The following is a 20,427-nucleotide window of genomic DNA, read 5'->3' as shown; positions in this document are numbered from 1 at the left end:
GACTACACCAGGATCCGGGTTAGTTTATTAAACCTGGAACGTCTGCGCTGTCATCCGATGTGAAGTGTCGATCGTGATACGTCCGTGGAGCTGTTCCATCTATAGCTCACTGTGTCTGTGGGGTGTTGGCTCGTCGACGAGCGCACGCCAACTTCCTTTGAGGCAGAAAGGGAGATCCTGTGCGCTCGTCGAGGAGCAAACATTCCTCTTTCGACTCACTTCACATTGTACTATTCCTCACCTTTTATTTTCACTGCGCGGAAATTGCGAGAGCGCCAAATAAGTGATTTGCTTAAATCAATTTTGTAATCTAATTGTATCAGTGTCTATTTTACTACACCTGGAAGAAGTTGATAGTACTTGCTTGGTTTTTGATCACTCAATGACTTTCACAACCAATGATATCCCAAGAGATTTGAGGGGAGATAGAACAATGTTTTTTTAAAATAGATAGCCTTGCCTTAGTTGAGGTTACTTTGAAAATAATTCCTTGAAGTCTCCCTACCGTACTTGCATAGGAAACTTTCGCATTTGCCATTGCCCATAACAACACATTGTTTCATGACTGAAAAACTTGTTCTATTATTTGTGATCTTGATCAAAGTGGCGAAGATTTCTTTGATCCTTCGATGTTGATGACTTCAGTTATGGGGTAATTGTGAAGCTGGACTCATGGTGACTGGACAACCTGTTTGGCTAAGAGCCATTGAAATGATGACTTCTACCTCTATAGCTTCATTCGTGCAAATCTCGCAAGTCTGCATCATTTCACTTGCCCGGACAGGATTTCAGTGTGTGTGCCTGCGGCTTCTTCCGACCCATCTTTCAAGTAACTAAGAAGGTTTCTCGGGGATAAGATGTATTTTGGAAGAATACAATCATCCAAGCAGAATATGGCTATCATATGGGCGATCAGAAAACAATGTGTCAGAGTCAAATATTTGAATTTATGCACTCATCTTGGGAGTACAATTTTTGATGTCATGATGCTTGAATTTGTGGAGAGTTGAGACAGAGTAGCAACTCCTTTTAAGAAACTTATCTGATCAGATCTCTAATTAATACAAACCCAAAAGCTGAATTTGTTTCATGAAGATCAATGACATCATTTACACCTTGTGAGATTGGGACCATGAGGTCATCTCAAATGACCCATTGAAATTGTTTATGCAAAAGTGTTTCACATGAACTAAAGTAGGGTATGGGCAAAGAAACATTTTGTAAAGTTATGTTTTAGAGTTTCTTCAATCCAATAAAAGTAGACAACTAGTGAAACAAGAGTATTGGTCAACTCCGTTTGAGATTCTTGTCTGTTGGTACATATGCAGCTATATGTTGTCTGGATTCACAGTGGATCTTCCAGGCCCTGTGTTGGAGTTGCACCTAAAAAGGGCCAAAATTGATTTTGCATAAAATTTACTTCACCCAAATCCTAGTGAACCCTGGGTTTCATCTTATATCACCATATTCTACTGAAAGAATGGGTGTGGCTACAGTTGGAGTGGTATACCCCACAACCAAAGGACAATTGCATTCTTGAACAATGGCCCTCATGGCTTTACAATTCACTGGTCCTGGGGCCTCTTCTTTGCCTGTAGCCAGACTTGGCATTTTGGTATGATGATGCAGACACACTGATCAGGACCCCAAAATGGACCTCAAACTTCCCCATAGAGGCTGGTTGCATAGAAAAGTTACTTTCAAGCTGAAATGGACTTTCAAATGTTAAATTTGAATGTGAAATTGTCAATTTTTGCCACAGTGGAATTTTCAAACTTTAAGTTTTGAATTTTTGACTTTTCAAATTTTTGAACCCGACCTTCAAATATGAAGATTGGATCCAAAAATTTGACAAATCAAAAAATCATGTGCCAACACTGCAGGTGACAACTTGTTGTAATTTCCTCTCCCAGGTCAACTCTATTTCCCTTTCACATTTTTTGATTGGTTTGATCTCATCAAAAATGATGTCTTTGCAGACATCATTTGAAGTGCAGTACTCTTGTTTTTCAAAGTAGATCAACATAGGACTGATGCAGGATTTATCCCAATTGAGAAAACCTATGAGACATCCACACGAAGCAATATACAACATAAGTTAGAAGGTTGCTTTAGTGTGATAATAAGAGTTTGATAGATCATTTATTTTGCAAACATAAAACAAACATGTACAAAGAAAACTAAATATCTTACATATGAGTCATCCACACAAAGCAAGATGCAACATAAGTTAGAAGGTTGCTTGAGTGTGATAATAACAGTTTGATAGATGAGGAAACAAACTTTTTAGACTCATAGGTAAATATTTATAGAAAAAAGGAAAACAAAATAATAGCTCAAGTTAAGAAAAACACTTGTGAGTTGTAGTGATGAGAGAAAAAAGGATCCAAGCTACATATCCAATGATGAAATGAAATGGCAATCTTTGAGATTTGCAGACACAACAAGAGCACAATACACAACACTGAAACAGGAATATCATAACACACTTGAGCGCATACATTAAACAACTAACAAACCCCACTTCAGACCATATTCATCGCACCAAACCAACCAAGTGTGTTTTGGGAGGTTCTGGGTGTTATGAAATGGGTGTTTCAATTCCTTCTAGCAAGGTGTAGTATGTTTGTACCTAGAATGAAAGGGAAAAAATGAAAAGTCCGCTATGGACAAGAAGATTCAAAGGCCACGTTGACCCCCACAGCCAGCTATTCAAAACTCAGACTTTTCAAATTTATGAAAAGTCCACTGTGGATTGATTCTCTTAAGAGATTTTGACTTGAACCAAGAGTCACATGAGGAAGCATTGATTAAGGGCTGCTTCATTGATAAAATGGCTTCAAGTATTCAAAGTGTCTTCAAAACCACTGTTTAGCAATGGTCTTGTGTCAACCCCCATGAGAGCTCAAAAGGAATCTCTCTTGGTGACCACCCTTTATAGTGGTATCCCTGGGTCCTGCCTGATACTCTTTCCCCCAACCAATGCCTGTGTTCAGCTGTTCCTATGAATGCTGCTTGTTTTCCACCATCCATGCTCTAATTACTTGCCTACACATAGTTCATTCTTCCACCTTGGTCAGTAAATCTACTATGATACAGATCAAACCTCCATGCATAACTATATACCTTCACAGTGTCCAATCCAGTTCAGGCTAGTCTGCTGAGAATCAATCAAATTGAGAGGCACAGCCAATCTCCTGTCATCATGTGAGGATGCTGCAGTGACATGTCAATTTCCAGATAAACAATGTGATATGCTTCTTTGATCATCTTGAAAATCATACCTCACAGCTTTTCTTTCGTCAACCAACAATCTCTTGCTATAGAGCTAGTACTCATTGTGATGTATCACCAGACTAAAATGCCCAAAAGTTAGACTCCAGCTTATGGATGGTTGAGGTACTCAAGCTTTGATGTGGATACCTGACACCCATGTTCCACCATATCACTTACTCCAAAGAATCAGGGAAGCTCAAGTTGAAAAATCCCTAAAATATAACTGTCCCTACATCAAAGTCTTAAATTTCTGAAACTGTGAAGAGGGTACCAGAAAGCCCCACCCGAGCACATTCCTACATGACATTTTTGACCAGGGTTTTTGGACAGCCTAAGAGGCCAAAGTACATGTAACTCTGTGTACTTTTGGGCCAACTTGGACCCCAATATCCCACCTGTTCAAACCTTCAGAAAGGCCTCTAAGGGTTGGGAGTTTAAGATGTCGTTGGCAATTTATCTGCCTTTTTCCTGGCAAGGTCACCATGGCCAAAAGTATTGGAGGATGAATTCACATGAATGCTAGATTGGAATACTCATGTCAAGTTGTGAATATTTCCAGTTTTGAAATTGTAACACCAGCTATAAAAGCTTCATACCCCTAAAGTATGTAAAGGATGGATGTAGGGTGAGATTTGTAGTAAATCTGATTTGGTCGATGCTCAAAAGAGTCACCATGTGTTTAGACAAATCATATCGTGCACTTGGTAAACTGAGCCTTGGATGTGATGTGTTGATGAGGAAGATCTCAGACAAGTTTGAGATCTTTGACTTGTTGAGTTGAGCCTATGATTCTCACCTGCTAAATCATGTCAGTGTGGAACACGCACAATGTCCTTTTCTTCATGACGCACTAACGACCCTTTTGGTACGACAGATGCCGCAATCAAGATGTCACGGTAAAGCACATATTCCTTGAAATGCGAACACTGACAAAGCAAAAAATGTTTTCAGTTTGCTGGAACATATGAATCCAATACATAAACTTTTCATCGAGCGTGGACACTGGATCATTGGCAGAAGACATCACCGAGCTGTCGAGCAGTTTAGATTTCCCCGGCTTGTCTGCGTGCCATGAAAAATTCCGAAAGCAAGGAAGAAACTTGGTTAGAGAGCCATCGAAGAGTCGGGCTCCTCGAGTATTTGGTGAATTGTGAAGCACGTGATAAGTTGCCGTTGTAGTCCGGCCTGCCCAATCTGCTAGATTGGGAATTGGGTAGAAACACCAAGATAGGATTTTCACTGTTGAACACTTCCCGGTAAAACCGAAGCAGGTTGATGATCATGAATATGTCCTCATTTCGATTCTGCCGCGAAGGCATCCTGATAATATGATGCAGGTTTGTCCAGACGTTCGGGTGGCTCTCGACCTTCTGCAACGGCTCGATCTTGTTCCTGGATTGTGGCAGATCGGCAGTCGCGAGGAAGGAAACCAAAATTGACGAAGCAGGAGATTCGAGGAAGGAAAGATCACGGACGTGAGTGATGCGAATATCGACCAGAGCTCCAGCAATCAGTCTCAAAGCGAAGGAAAGGAGGCGCACTATCTTCAACACCCGCATGTATTCAGCTCCTGCAGCAATGTTGGCATTGTGTATTTTCCAGATGGCCTACGGGATTGTGCGGTATCAACTTAACAGGAACGAAGTGCTTGAGATAATCTTGACTCTAGTACGTACCCACAGGCCGTACACCGAGACGGCCGCGCACGCTGGATCGAGTGGACAGGAGTCAACGGCTTTTCCATATCTTGCCACATGCTGCGAAGAAAAAGATCATCGACTCACTGGTCACTATAGCTCGATGGCCATAGTCTAGCAATGTAAGCCTTGGCCGAGGGGTGGGTGGCATCTTCTGAGGGACGAGATGAAAGTTGAGGGTGTCTCACTCTTCGGTATGCTCCTATGAAGGGTACAGATCTAGAATTGTGACTTTTGAGCTCGCGCGGAGATACGACATATGGGATTAAACAGCGTTCTCTTGGATTTTACCGGTTTCTGCCTGAATTTCAGAGTCGCTAAGTCCAATACAGCTGATTGAAAAGACTAAACCTGTCTTAAAGCTATGGGTAAAGCCAGGGACAAGTTTCCGAGCAAGCTCAAAAGTCACATTTTTGGATCTGTACCCCTTATAAGAGCATGCCGGGGTCCTGGTGTCTCACTCTTCACATCGATGAATGAAAGTTGTTGTGATAAGCATGGTAGTTGTATGTCACATGTTAAAATCGCTTATGGGTAACCTGTCACCCAAAGGAATGTCACCACTTTGACTAGCGGCAGCCAGGCCAACCTTTAACCGAATTTAGGCCAACGGTCAACCTGATCATCTCAACAGTTGATCGAATTCAGAAAACCATGCTTCACCTCAATCTTGTCCGTGATCATATATGGGCACTTAAATCATCCCGATGCCGTCCCTGGACTCAGTTTGAAGCAAAGCTGGTCCACCCGTTCCGTTCTCACATTTGCACTTCACGAGGCAATTCCAATTCATCATATACGAGAGTGTACGCTTACGAGGTCGACACACATGGTCAATTGTTTTTGACCGGCACGAAACACAGGAACTTTACATCTTGCTACAGTTCAGCTGTGTTCACTTTTCTCGATAATTGCACCTTTGGGCAGCACAAGTAGATAGGCTGATAAGCATCTACTGCCCGGATGAAAACAGAAGATCCATTGTTTCTCGATGTATTGCTTGGAAAGCTGAGACCCAATCTAACATCGGAAAAATATTCAGCATGCGAAAATTCACAACGCAAACGGTATCTGATGGACGGCTATCGATGGGTCAGTCGCTGTGGTCCTGAACTCAACTTTCTCAAAGCAGATTGCACACCGGTAGTGTATCAAAACCTTGTCAGCCATAGTGAGTCGCTCTCAGTCGCTCTCACGATCATCACTTCGTAAACTTGAGCATCCTTTTCACAGATCAAAATGAGCTCTCCTATGCCGGCACTCTCACAACGCCCTTCAAGCCTGAAATGTTGCGGGTGGATACTACAACTGGATATGTGTTCCATCCCTCACCAGGAGTTAGGGCACGTTACGGGAATTTCTCTCTTTTGAGGTCCTCCCTTGTACTTGATCAATTGGGCTCTTCTCTCACGCTGGATGAGGAAGCCAGTCCTGATGAGCCGGTGGGATGGCTAGATTGGCAAGGCTGTAAATGGCCCATAGAACGGCTTCATTCTACCGATCTTGGTTGGCCGTCAGATTTACATCAGAAAAAAGAATAGCTCATCAAGGCTGGTCAACATGTATAATATCTATTTCCCTTTGAAACTAAATCATTTGTTGTACTTACAACTCACAAGGCTGGTTTTATTCATCAGAAAAGCGCACCATTGTTCGCACCAGCTTCTACATTTCCGTTTGACATATAGGCAGATATTCGAAATAGTATGCAGAGTGGAATGGTCCAAAGCCGTCGTTGCCATCCTATCATCTGCCTTGACCATCATTATGGGTGTACCTTTTTGGTCAAGTCCATGCTGGTGGGTAAGATATGTTTATAGTATCAGTGAATACCTCTCGAGAGCAAGCCACAGAGCCGCCCAGCCGACGTGTCAAGATTCAAAATGAATCGACTGCTTGTTGCAAAGTATGGACATTATCAAGCAATCCAAGGACCTTACATGGAGATGGCCTCGCTCGCCTGGAATATATCGGCAGCACATATCTAAGTTCTTGGTTTCATGGGATCTGCTCAAGTGTCGTGCTCAGATGGAGGTACATAGAACTCATCGGGGACACCCTCACGAGTGATAACCTACTGAACAACTTGCACATCCAGAATTTGTTTTGAAAACATCAGTGACAGGCTGGCAAAACCAGGCAAAGTCCATTGGATTATTTCTAATCATTCCTATTTTATCGATCTCATTGATTGTGATTGGTTTTCTGATTTCAAGCCATTTCTGGACCGGAGTGTGAGCCTTGAGGTGCCAGCCTCCAGGCGCGGAATATGCTGTGTTGCCAACTTGCGCTGCTATTGTATTGTGGCCGGGCTGCGAGTGAAGCTTGCATCGAGGACCGGTCCCCGGATGAAGGATTTGTCAGGCGTCGGGTTACCCGGCTCATGGGACCCGACTCCATCATTGTGTTTTGACTAAACCTAATGATGAGATAGATTGAAGGCCGCCACTTTGTATCGGTACTGCGAATCAAGAGCACTCCCACTTAACCCTACCCTCACCCTTCGCACGCGCCCGACCACATCACCTTTCGCCGTATCGATCACCAACTCACCCCAGAATGCCTTCGGTTCGAGACATCGCTGCTGATGCTTTCATTCGTGAATACGCTGGTCATTTGAAAAGATCAGGTGAATATCCTTCCCTCGAAATCGAATATGGGTTTTACTTTATCCTCAAGAATTCGACATGATTGAACGCAACGAAAACCAAGACCGGTCATATGATGAAGGCCCATAGTTCATTCAGTTTCACTGATTCCATTCATGTTTGTGTTTGATAGGTAAAATTGAGGTTCCCACTTGGGTCGATATCGTGAAGACTGGCCACGGAAAGGAACTTGCACCTTACGACCCCGATTGGTACTATGTCCGTGCAGGTGGGTCAACCTTGTATCAGTTTGCAAAGGGCATCAGTCTGATATGATGACCAATCTTCGATAGCCGCTGTGGCCCGTCACATCTACCTTCGGAAACACGTTGGTGTCGGTGCCCTAGCCAAACTCCACGGAGGCGCCAAGAACCGCGGTAACCGTCCTTCGCACCATGTAGATGCTTCCCGATCAGTTGAACGAAAGATTCTTCAAGGTCTTGAAAAAATCGGTGTCCTTGAAAAGGTGGGAGTCTAGGCTTGCATACACGACTTCATTGTGTATTCGCTGACATCATAGACTTTATAGGACTCTCGGGGTGGCCGAAGGGTATCTCAAGATGGTCAGCGTGATTTGGACCGTATTGCCAGCAACATTGCCGAGCAGATGAGGTCTGGTGCTGAAGAAGATGATGAAGAGTAATGCAGTGACTTTGAAATACATTTTACAACTTATGCTCTATGCAACCCGCCAGGTTTTTTTACAATGCCACCCATCCGTTTCGTCGTATTTTTCCTCTGCAAGACAATGGAGACCGCTAGATTTCTGCTCGTTTTACACATTCATGATCGTCAAGCCCTGACCCAGAAGGGACGCTGAGTGAAGCCGCTCACATCCTCGCCCACCCTACTACCTTTCTTATGTTAACCTCTTTTCGGTGTGTGAAGTTGTGCATCATCATGACATCTTCAGCTTCATGCGATGAAGACTGCCCACTCTGCCAAATTGGGAACAAGTGCTAAGATATCCCTCTGTCTGGTCGAGTATTGAAACATTGTTTGTTGTGAGTCGAACATAAATCACGGCTCCTTGGAATGCCTTTTGGGCTGCTTTGCCCCTCTTGCCAACGTAGTGATGTTGCTCGTCATGAATATATCTCCACGGTGAGTAAAAAGGTCAACGTGTATATAATCACGCGGAACTGTCACGGGGCTGAGGAGGGATGGTCAGCTGTTGAGATGCGTGAGAATGTCTGCTGAAGGATTGACACATCTTCAAGCGGGACTCATTGCTTATCCTCATCATGATATGTCCCAACGATCAATGAGACGCATGTCAATTGTGGAAATGAGGGCTGAGCGTCAGCTCTGACGTGGTCACATGGAGGACAGCGTCATGGGGATTGAATATGCAAACCGACATTTCCCCAGTTCAGAATTCAGTAAACAAAGCAGTCAAAGGTGAAGAAACAGGAGTGGCGCAACCTTGACCACGTTGGTATCATAGGCCTTCTCAAAGCTATGTCTTGACTCCTAGAGTAGCTCTGACAACTCTACATGCTAAGTGACCTCCATATTTTGGAAAAAAATAAGATTATAGTGAAATGAACACCATAAGATATGTGAAGTGAATGCTGTCGAAGGTCTTACATATATCATGTACTAGATGAGGTCGAATTTGAATCCTTATCTGCTTCAGGCATTGCTTCGTCACGTTGCGTCTCATTTCCCTGACTATCACTGCGCTTATGGGACGCGTGGAAAAGCCCCGGCTTCCTCACAGGTCTCTTCGCCCTTTTGTGTCTTTTGCTCCGAGTATGAGCATCCCATGCGGCTTCTTCAATCATTACGGCTCTTTCTGGGTCCACCGTACAAACAGAGCAAGTCCTCATCTTCAACGAGCTCAATTTTTTGGGCAAACTGTGACCATCCAATCAAGTGTACGTCAGTAAAGATGACATTCAGTATGCGCTCATGATCCAATAGAGGATCGAGCGCGAATTACAGAATTCATACATCTGAGCTCACCTGGAATTTGAAGAAGACAAGAGACTATGAGCCACCGCACTGAGGGAGTCTGGCTGTGGAAGGACTTGATGATCTAGGAAAGCTGGCAATGTAAATCACAAAACAAGTAGAATAAGAAACCGAGTATGCCTAAGGATGAGTCGGCACAGTACCTTGCAGAATGCGCTGAGCAGGCAAAAACACATTTTCAGACCAGTGTGTCAGATCGGTGGCATCTAACAAGTAGAGTTCTACTTCAGACTGTGGCTTCGATCTCAACTTGTTAACTTCGGGTAAAAATTTGTTTTGCATCCATTTTACTTGAGACTTAGCGTACTGCCGAGTGGAGATTTTTGTCAGTTCTGTCGCTTTGTTGATCTTGATTTCAAACGTTTCTGAGTCTGAAAGCTCATCGAAAGCCTGACTCTCGCAGGCTTCAAATTCGCGATATCCTAGGGAGGGATTAAATGATCAGTTTGACCGGAGGTGCTTACACAGGAGATGTAAGGTCTCGCGTACCGATAGCTTGGTATGGTCCGCGTGATACGTCAGTCACTGCATCCATTGCTTGTTGAGACTGAAGCTTTTTATTCCGCAGATACTGAACCTCATCGACCAGGCCTTTCTGTGAAGAATTTGTTAGAACTAGAACTCTCAAGGAGGCACCTACTCCACAATCAATAATAGAGGTATAATTACCTTCAACATCTCGTCCACGCGGTCGTCGAGGCGACTTCCAAGTTCAGTGGGCTCAGCATACAACCAAAACACTAACGTTCGATACCTTCGAAGCAGAATATGGAGAGTGATCAAAATTGTATGAAAAGGCAAAAATTGTGTTGGAATTCAATTACTTACGGGGCGTGATTAGGTGAATCAGTCTCATCAGCAGCAGCATCCCTGTGGTCTTGTTCGGCCACTACTGCACTCATCTTTTTCCCAGTACATACAGGAACTTCAAGGCTTCTCCTCACTTTTCTCAAATCACGCCAATGCCATCGTTCTGACATCTCCGGATCGATAACTCGCAAGGCGTTGAAGAGAGCCAGACTGAAATCTTCCGCCGTTGCATTAGGAGGTTGAAATGAAGCCGGAAGGCAATGCGTTGGAAATTCGGGTGGAAAAGCTTTGGGCGAAGAAAAGGGAGGAAGAGACGGGGCGAGGAAGCACAATTGCAAGACGTCTGTAGATAATTTGTCAAAGTCTTCCACAAGGGTGGGAGGAAAGTTTCTTTGGGTGAAGTAACCGAGAATGTATTGCCGAGTAAGCTGAGATAGGGGCGGAAACCCGACTGATTGTAGAGCTCGGATGTCTTTATCCAAGCCAGTTGCCGTCGAGGAAGTATCTTTGCTTAACCTACCCGGCAAAATCAAGTTTTGGATATAATAGCCGGTTCCTCCTACCACGATAGGAAGCTTGCCTCGATCGTGAATATCCTCAGCCTGGTATCGTGCATAGTGAACAAATCCTGTTGGCAAATTAGATGATTTTCCCGACCGCGATATCAACTTGCAAGGCTGACTGTTTTGACCGCATCACTCCTGAACCTCTCTACGGTGTAATCTTCATCGATGTCCAGGAAACTGATGAGGTGGTGTGGGACGTCCATCATTTCTGATGGGGAAACCTTATTCGTCAAGACATCTAGTCCTTTATAAACCTGCATCGAGTCGCCATTGATAATCTCGGCCTGTAATGGACCTTTCGACGAGTACAAGTTATTTGATAACTGTATGCCTAATTGAGATTTTCCTGTGCCAGTAGTCCCAACAATCACCACGAGGTTTTGAGGGTCCGGTTTCATGCGCGGCGGACCTGATGTATGCGAAAGAAAAGACTTGAAGTGTGACGACCGATAATATTGCAGCCTCCTGAATACCATTTACAGGTAAATCATCTGACTGGAGCAGAAAGGGTCTGGAGTCTGGACTTCGGAAATTCCGCTCCTTCAGAGTCATCGGCCAAAACATGACTGACCACGTCCACATCGGGGCCGAATTTGTGACACAACTCGATTCGGGATCTCATCAAATTTGAAGAATCAAACGTCACTGTTCAGGATTAGTATACAACACCGTCTTGTGCCGTGCCAGGTCAAAAGCTCAAAAGACAATGACATACTTTCCACAGCTTGCCAGCGAGCCCACGACATACCCTTATTCAAAGCATGATATCACACTACCAAATCGATTTGACGAACCTATTTCATGCGTGGGTACATAAATTCACTACCTCAAGAGATAAGACTTTGATTGTAAAGGATACCGAGAGATGTCTTTCGACATCAAACCCTTTGGAGGATGCTTGGAGTTGCAGACAAAATCTGCTTGGTCTAGACATGTCTATCATCAAAAGTCTAGCTTGTATATCCACTTGAGATCAGGAACATCCAGAGTAGTGCAAATGATCAAGCTCAAATGTTTCTGGAACACACAAGCCATGTGACACAGACACTCTGGAGACTTTGAGATTTGGGTTTGTATGGCTGAAAATTGAAAGATGAGGTTCAAAGTCTCTTTGAGTACATTAAATCAGATCACACCACATTTTCAAAAGCTGATCCCAGACCAAGGGTAACTCAAACCTGGGTTTATTCAAAGAGAACTCTAACAGAGTTGTGCCTAGAAAAACTCCTAAGCAATGTTTGATAATCAAGTGTTGAATAATGTTGACTTCATATCTATATCCTACTTAGAAAGCAATATTTTGCAAGGTATTTTCAGTACTCAATTGTTATAATTTATGAGGTATTCTAAAATCTACATCACTGAGGTTACCTTGAATGACATATTTCTGGTGCTCTGCAATGTAACATTGCTTCTAGATCCCCGGATTTGATCATTCTAGTTTTGCAGGATATATCAAACATTTCTGGACCCATGTTGTTTTGTTCTTTGGTGTATGACAGATATAAACCAACAAGTATATGGACTTTTTTAGGTGTGCATTACAGATATGTTTCTCTTGTCACTTCATGGCACAACATTTGAGTTCTTCAGGCTCATATATAGAATCAGCTCTGTGTTACAGTGTTGTTCTCTTTCCCTATCCATCAACCTTTTCTCGTGCTAAAATCTCTGGTCATCAAAAAATCTACTTTCATCAGACTGTTGTCTGATCTGATTTCTAATCAGGTGTTAGTGATTACCTTGTTGTTTAAGTTCTCTGGTTTGATCAAATTCAAACCTTTTGTTGCACTACAGTCTCTTCATCAAATTGTACTTCTTTCAATCATCCCTCTACTTTCAGACAAAATTCTGATATGATATCTTACCGTAACTTGCACAAGTACCTGGCTCTCTTTGAACCTGCAGAGTCACACTTCTGTCAGGTGTCTTCTTTGATTTGAATTCTAGATTATAACATGCCAACTAATCCTCATTTCTTCTTGCCAATAGGTCAAAGATCACCTCCACAATCATGGAGGAACTTGCAACACAAATTGGACAAATTTAACGCCAAAGAGGATATTCAGGCCCAAGGTAAGGTCTTGTTTTACTTCCTTGCACTGATAGATTACTTTTACTCATCTCAAGGAGAAATAGAAGACCTGATTAGTTTGTCTGTATATTTCTCTTGTGTTGTTTTTATGACCTTTTCCAAACAATGAATACTTTGTAACACTATTGACTTTCCCAAATTGTTCTTGAAGTATTGTAGATCTGTGATGACTGATGGTCAAAATATTGGCAAAGGCTTTTGTTTGAAAGCAAAGATAATCCTGAGATCACATCCAAAGAAGTAGAGGATACCCATGAAACCCAAAGTATTCATTGTGAATATGTTGAGTCTGTTCTTAAGCCCTTCATGTGGCAATACACATCATGAAGATGCTATGTGATATTAGTCTAACTTCTATCAAGATTGGGAATAGGAATCTATCTTGTTGTAATTGTGTAAGACCATCTCTTGATCTCGTTACAACAATCAGAGCCTCTATTCTAAAGATACTTTGTTCCATATCTATAGCCATGAGGTCCTTGTCAAAGTCACAGTCTGATATGATAACAACCTGCTTAGATCTAAATATATATTTACTTGTCAAGCTTTTTTGCCTGTCCAAGGAAGAAGAACATCAGAGTGTTTAAACCTGTTACCCAAGGCATGTTTCTTCTGAAGTGAAAGATATTTTCAATTGTTAGAGGGAAGGGTATTGCAGTAGGTTTCTGGTAACCTAGCTTACCCAATAAGGTTTTGAGGAATGATTCCTCTTCTGTTGCTTTGAACAGAGCCTTTAACTCTGCTCTAGACAAAAAGTTAATGTTGAGGCTTGGTTTTGAATACGGGGGCGAGTAGATATCACACACAAGAATGGTGATGTGTTTTTCTCTCCATAATGCTTTCTTCTAATATGTGACCCTTTGTTAGAGCTCTCAAAGTTGCTTCCTGATGGACAATCCTCCAACTGATATCAAGAAGATCTATTGGTATCTGAGCACTTGACTCTGAGCCATTTTCTTGTCAAGTCCCCACAATAATCACTGATGTGGTCCCAAGGAAAGGGAAGAGAAAATTTCCTTTTTTGATGTGCTGGTCAAATGGTCCAGATATGCTGACTAATGGTTGATACAAATTGAGGTAGGAAAGATATGTAAATGAGAACTCAACTTGAATGGATGAAGATCTTGAGGAGAATAAGTGGATAGATGAAGAAGTAGAAAGACCATCAACTCTATTCAGCAAGTTCCAACTGATCAAGAACAAGTTGTGTTATCACAAGAAATCTTACAAAACAATTCACTGTCATCTTCTCATTTGGAAGATAAAAATGATAAATCCTAGTTTGATCCCATATTTGATTGACAATTCTTATCTTTCATCACATCAAATAGTTGACTTGAGCCTCATTGAAAAGGATGTGACTACATACACTGACACAGTTGTGAAACCTGTTGATTAAGTGGAAGGATATCCCAATCTTTATCTTCAAGCCTTCAATCATCTGACTGTCATAGCTCAAGTACTTGGAGTATTATTCCTCAAGAGAGTAATTAAAGACCCTGCATCCTTTTAATTTTTCACGTGGCTCTTAAGTGTGACTTGAGGTATGCTTACAAAAAATATGCCAAGGGTTCCAAGGATTGAAAGATCCCAAAGAAATCGCGAGTCCAACCCTCGGAGAAAACCACACCGAGACATGATCCCCCAGCTTTGATCTTTTCACACTCTCTGAAGCAAAAACCTAGGTCGGAGTCTGTCGTCGTCGAATGAAGATCTTCAAATTTATACATCCCTTAAGCCCTAGAGCCTTTTGTACTGTTAGTCTTATGCAGGGCCATGTAAGCTCTTTCTACCTCCTCAAATGTCCCTTGCTAGAGTCTGGAGGACGGTGTTTGTACGCACTCAAGTCAAATCCACAGATGTGATAGATTCTTAAAATGATATATCACATTGTAACGTAAGCGAGATGCAGTTGGTTTCAAATGATTTTTCAAAAAAGTATAGCAAAAACTCAAAGTGAAACCATACGTACATAGTGAATTGGTGTACATATTTGAAGATCAGTATTTAAGTATGATATTCTTTGGATATGCTTGAAATCAGATTAAAACCAAACTTGATGAAAGTTTTAATTTTTGATTTCGATTTGATTTTGATTTGAATTTGATTGAAGTAGAACTGAAGAACTCTAATAATTTAATACATAGTAAGTCTTTCTATCTCATCAAATCAAAGATTGGATAGATACATAGGATTAGGATTTGATAAAATAAAATAAAATAAAATAATAACAACTTTGATTTGGATTTCAGTTCAAGTTTTCAAGTTTTCAAGTTCTGGTCAACACCTCAACAAACCATCATCATCATCATGAACTCACATCGATTTTTAAACTTACCTCGATTCTTACCTACTTTGATTCCTACTCTCTTTCCTTCAAATTCAAAGGCTCAAATCTTAAACATTTCAGCCGATACACCTTCTAGTCCTACTTCACCAACACCTTCAACTCCAGTCGAATCTCCAACGATCACTACACCTACTCCACTCCCTTCTTCTACTACTACTACCACTACTTCTTCAACTCCTCTTTCGACTAGTACTCCGCCTGCTTCTACTTCTTTACCGGCTACCTCTAGTCTTCCGATCTCTACTACTTCTACCACTCCTACTTCTCAATCAATCACTTCTTCGCTCGCAAGTTCTACACAATCGATTCAACCTCATTCGAGTAGTATCATTTATCTTACAATCACTGCTACCGGCTCCGATGGAAGTATCTATACGAGTGTCTCTTCGACTGCTTCAGCTGTTCCGGTTCAAACTGGTTTGAGTAGTTCAGGTGGTGGTGGTGGTGGATCTTCATCAGGTGGAACTTGGGCAATCATTGGTGGTGTGGTCGGTGGTCTAGCAGCACTTGCGGCTGTGATCTTTATTGTCTTTAGGTGTACACAACGTCGATTCAGTGAACTTGATGATGAAGATGTGGCTATCAAATGGCCTGAACTCGTCAACCGAGCCGATGATTCGTCTACTCTCAATCCTCTTGCCGCTCGTCAAGCTGCTGGTCATGGTATTGGTGATGATGGTGATGATGAGAAGCCATCAGTGAGCCCACATCAGGTGAAGTCTCTTTCTACTCTTAAGCTCTTCATGCTCCTAAACTGACCTGTTTGGTTTTGCACATCCAGGGCCTATATAGTGACCATTCATATGCTCCCGACTTAAGTCGAGGTAACACGGTCCAAAGTGCAATGTTTAGTAATGGGTCATATCAGGGTGGACCAGGTGGATATGGTGAACGTCAAGCATATTGTAAGTTGACGAGTGATTGCACTCTCTCTCCTAATCTATCACGTTGATGTAACTGTCTTGCTTCTCAAACCTCTCAACTGATCACGCGTTTCTATCATTCTTCCTTGGGTGCGACGAGATCCAGACGACCCATATCTAGGTACTTCTTCAGCCCCTCAACCTTTCCCACCTTCGATTCCTTATGATCAACAACAACATCCAGCTTATCCACCCATCGGACCACCAGCACCTTATTCAACTGCTAATCGAACTGCCTCTCCAGGTCCAGGTCAAGAAGCAGATCCTTATCAGATGTCATGGGGTGGAGCAGAAGCTATTCCACTTACTGTTGTAGGAAATGGTAATGGAAGCTCTGGACCTCGTAGAAGGACTCCATCACCACCATAGCTAGGATAACATTGATATTGCCGAAAGTCAATTATGATCTTAAGTGTGTGTGTGTGAATATTGGTGAAGATGCTTACTGACCAACACGCTTTCTTAGTCTAAGCTTTTGTCTATTCTTGTGGATCAATTTCGAGACTTGCTCTATGAATTTTTTTTTTTTCTTCTTTTCTTTCTTTTCTTTCTTTCGTTTATTTATCTTTTTTTTAATATAGTTGTCTTTCTATTTATTTAGATCTTCCTTTTATCTTTTTTGATATGAAGGACACGGGTATGATCCATGATATGAAGGCTAGATCTTGCCTACTAATTCTATTACTTTTTTTTTAGTTTTTTTATATAATTTTATAATCCTTTTTATCTTCTTCTGAGCTTTGTTTTCATTTTTCATTATTTAAAGTTGTTTCTTCTCTTCTCTAGATCTCACTCGCTGTAACTGCCTTTCGTTTTTTTGATTGATTTTTTTTTTAAATTTTTTTTTTCTTAATAGAATGATTCATATTTTTGATAATCTAACTTACTTACTTACTATTGCTAAAGTTTTTTTCTCCTTTTCCTTTTTTTTTCTTTTTTTCCCTTACATGCTATGAAGTAATACACAACAATATAGATACTCACATTCATTTTAGTTTGATGGATCGTTTGGAAATCTTGGTTTAGGAATTGAATGAAGGATCTGTTGATGAAGTTTGAAAGACAGATTTTACATCAAGCCACAAGAACCTGAATACAGTGCCTTTGGGTTTGGGTAGCATTACAAGTCACTTTTTTCAACACTTCTATTGGATCTAACTTGAATATGTCCCTCTTCATCGCAGGCGTCCTCTGAAGCATAGGGGGACGTCTCTGCGGTTGGTCGGGCTTGTAAGGTAGGCAATGGATTGGGTACCACAAAATTATACTCATGAGCAACATACATATTCAGTCGGACGTGTCCTTGTGGCCCGTCATTGACCAAAGGAAATCTGATGGAGCGAGTTGGACCAAAAAAAGCTCAGCTAGTCGCTGCCATCAAGCCTCTGTTAATTTCAGAATTACTCGATAATGAAAAAAAACTCAAACTGGACAAGAAACAATCGTCTAATCTTTCTACATAGCTCTTTTAGAATGCCGTCGATGCGAATGTACCAAAGATAGCCTCTGCTCCTCAAGAACTTGAGATTTGAGTGAGTTCAAGGGTTTCGCGTCTCGATTGATAGCCGTCTGAAATTAGAAGAAGCGACTATAGTCAGGATAGCTTCAAAGAATAACTCAAATATTCAAACTCGATTTCATTGTGGATTGTCAACAAAGCTTCAAACTCGAAAATGGATCGATTTCGGGTATGATCAAAGATCGCTTATCTTAGATGAAGAGTGGGGATTTAATTTTTAAGAAACACTTTGATCACAAAAGAAAAAGATCTATAACAAAGTGAAATTTGAAAACTCAAGATTTGTCTAAGTAAGTCAAAAGGAAAAAGAGACACAAAGAGCAGAATTATGTCTAAGAGGAGTTGCTCAAAAATTCTATGTTTAGGGTAGGTGAAAGGGTTTAGGCAGTAGCATCCTTGAGGTAAGCGATGATGTTGGCACCTAGATAAGATTCAAAGACCAAAAGAGAAAAATTAGGTCAATTCATTTGATTAAGGAATGAGAAAATGGTTAAGCGGATTGATGACGAACGGTCTTTCTCTTTCTTTAAACCAGCAAAGGCCATCTTAGTACCAGGAATGTACTGAAAATGATCGATTCATTGATCAGTTCACAATTCAATTTCAATAACAAGTCAGAACGGAAGAGCTAACCTTTTTAGGGTCTAAGAGGTAAACCATCAAAGTTTCCTCGTTCCAAGTCACACCTTTTTTGATGTTAGCTTCAGTGTATCCGTAACCAGCAGCTTGACCAGTCTTTCGACCACTGAAGATCAAGTCAACATAAACATTAAAAAGAAATCAGAGATAGGATTCAAAAGTCGAGGGTGTTGGTAAGGTTTGAAAGATAAATCGAATCGATCAAAACTTACAATAGACCGTGAAGGTTAGGTCCAACCTATATGAATCAAAAGAATATATATATAGAATTAAAGCTGATCAGTAAACCTCGAAAGATAATTGGCTGTAAGAAAAAAAGATAAAGAAGAAGTTGATTTGATTTACCTTGTGAGGTTCACCTTTACCTAAGGTATGACATTGAGCACATCGAGTCTTAAAAAGACCAGCACCAGCTGAAGCATCACCACCCATTTCTTTAGATCAAATTGATGAAAGTTTGAGAACGGTATTCGAACTTGAAGAAAAGAAATCGATTGGAGGTTTTTGATTTGAAGAGGTGTGTGACTGTGTGTGGTATTGCCTGTTTCACCCACGATTTGAAAACACTTTCAACGGTTAAGATCGGAAAGTTTTTAAGTTCCTTAAGTGTTTGGTACACTTTTCTTTTTGCCTTAATTGGTTTCGGATCGGATCGTTTGACCAATCAGATCTCTTCCATTGTGCTGCGTACAGTTTCATTCTTGTAAAACCTGTCGCAGACTCACTAGAAGCATCACCAGTTGCGCTTCTTGACAATGACCCGTCGCTGTGCTGGTACGGACTGCCACGGGTCGGGTAATCCGATGTGAGCTCGGGAACGAGAAACCTCATGACCTGGTTGACCTCGGTCACCATTCAGGGTCAGCCAAGGCCCCCGACTAGATGACTGTTTGCTCTGTTTGTATCTTGGTAGACTAGTCTTAAACAGTTTTTCTTGTTCAGTTAGTGTTATATGCAATTAAGCAACAAAGCACTTTTTTTAAAAAAAAGGCCCGGTCTTAACAAGATTGGAGTTTCCTTTAAAACCTTTGGAGCATCCCCAGCTGTGCCACAAATTTGTATTGTACGGAGGGTCACACAAATTGTTTAGGGAAGTGTTTGAGCCATGAATTTTGAACAATGCACAGCCTTGGTTCCGTACAGTATGGCTTGTAGCATGTTTTGCCAAGTGAGCTATGGGTTAGCGGATCATTGAGGGATATGATTTGAAGGGAGTGCAGTCGTAGAAGTGGGAGTTATGGGAGAAGTGAGGTACAGATGAATTTAGGGAGCGAGCCAAAATAGAACAAATTGCTTCTATTTTGGCTTGCACAGAGGAAATTCCCTGAGCTACATGAAAATTTAGGGCATTGGCTGTGGATGATTTTGCCCTAAATTTCCATGCAAGACGGTTTACGCCATAGAGCTGTGAATGCTCTTAGTGGATGATTGATGAACAATTAATCAGAGATGAGGAGTAGGCTTCCAAGAGCTCTTCCTCCTTGTTTGGACTGGTGAGGGATGTTGTAAGGTTCAGGTAACCTTCACTGCAATACTTTGGACAGGAGACTGTGAGACACAGCCAGAGGTTTCTAGAACCCAAGAGATCCAATCTGTATTTCTAATACCAACAAGAACAGGCCTGGTTCCAAAGGATAGAGGGCGTGAGATTAGTCCCAATATCTCTTCTAGGAGTACAAGATGAATAATAAAGAGAATTGAGATAGAAAAGAGAAATATCCCTACCTGGTTCCAAAGGATAGAGGGTGTGAGATTAGTCCCAATATCTCTTAAGGAACCAGTCAATGAATGGGAGTGAAAAACAATTATAAGAGAGTTGAGCTTAAGTCTAAGTGTTAATATTTAGATGTATGTATATGTGATCGTGTGGTTGTGTAATGACCGCAGGTCTTACAGATGTGAACCTGAAAAGATTCAAAAGAATTCT

The 20,427-nt window shown here is 41.6% G+C and overlaps 6 protein-coding genes across 6 annotated transcripts; 3 read left to right on the top strand and 3 right to left on the bottom strand.

The window, feature by feature from the left end:
• Positions 1-4,319: 4,319 nt before the first annotated feature.
• Positions 4,320-4,835, bottom strand: MELLADRAFT_63141 (uncharacterized protein; the record flags this gene model as incomplete). The annotated part of the gene is made up of 1 exon (XM_007409929.1): positions 4,320-4,835. The coding sequence occupies one exon, from the start codon at positions 4,833-4,835 to the stop codon at positions 4,320-4,322; it is 516 nt and encodes a 171-aa protein (XP_007409991.1).
• A 1,101-nt stretch (positions 4,836-5,936) lies between these two features.
• MELLADRAFT_106457 (uncharacterized protein) lies at positions 5,937-6,514 on the top strand (the record flags this gene model as incomplete). Its single annotated transcript, XM_007410114.1, has 2 exons — positions 5,937-6,144; positions 6,207-6,514. The coding sequence occupies 2 exons, from the start codon at positions 5,937-5,939 to the stop codon at positions 6,512-6,514; spliced, it is 516 nt and encodes a 171-aa protein (XP_007410176.1).
• Positions 6,515-7,532: 1,018 nt separating this feature from the next.
• Positions 7,533-8,264, top strand: MELLADRAFT_36064 (uncharacterized protein; the record flags this gene model as incomplete). Its single annotated transcript, XM_007410115.1, has 4 exons — positions 7,533-7,602; positions 7,755-7,850; positions 7,915-8,093; positions 8,151-8,264. 4 exons carry the CDS (start codon positions 7,533-7,535, stop codon positions 8,262-8,264), a joined length of 459 nt encoding a protein of 152 aa, XP_007410177.1.
• Positions 8,265-9,718: 1,454 nt separating this feature from the next.
• On the bottom strand, positions 9,719-11,372 carry MELLADRAFT_36049 (uncharacterized protein; the record flags this gene model as incomplete). Its single annotated transcript, XM_007409928.1, has 6 exons — positions 9,719-9,992; positions 10,063-10,193; positions 10,268-10,352; positions 10,427-10,618; positions 10,856-11,010; positions 11,091-11,372. The coding sequence occupies 6 exons, from the start codon at positions 11,370-11,372 to the stop codon at positions 9,719-9,721; spliced, it is 1,119 nt and encodes a 372-aa protein (XP_007409990.1).
• A 3,980-nt stretch (positions 11,373-15,352) lies between these two features.
• On the top strand, positions 15,353-16,222 carry MELLADRAFT_71872 (uncharacterized protein; the record flags this gene model as incomplete). The annotated part of the gene is made up of 2 exons (XM_007410116.1): positions 15,353-16,132; positions 16,201-16,222. Coding segments are annotated over 2 exons (774 nt in total), but the record flags the coding sequence as incomplete, so codon positions are not given.
• Positions 16,223-18,241: 2,019 nt separating this feature from the next.
• Positions 18,242-18,932, bottom strand: MELLADRAFT_106453 (uncharacterized protein; the record flags this gene model as incomplete). Its single annotated transcript, XM_007409927.1, has 5 exons — positions 18,242-18,282; positions 18,373-18,424; positions 18,495-18,606; positions 18,713-18,738; positions 18,846-18,932. The coding sequence occupies 5 exons, from the start codon at positions 18,930-18,932 to the stop codon at positions 18,242-18,244; spliced, it is 318 nt and encodes a 105-aa protein (XP_007409989.1).
• Between the last annotated feature and the right edge of the window lie 1,495 nt (positions 18,933-20,427).

The sequence above is a fragment of the Melampsora larici-populina genome (assembly GCF_000204055.1).
Source record: "Melampsora larici-populina 98AG31 unplaced genomic scaffold MELLAscaffold_18, whole genome shotgun sequence".
Classification (NCBI taxonomy): Eukaryota; Fungi; Basidiomycota; class Pucciniomycetes; order Pucciniales; family Melampsoraceae; genus Melampsora; species Melampsora laricis-populina.
The sequence above is the reverse complement of the archived record's forward strand: the minus strand, read 5'-3'. Positions and strand labels throughout refer to the sequence as shown.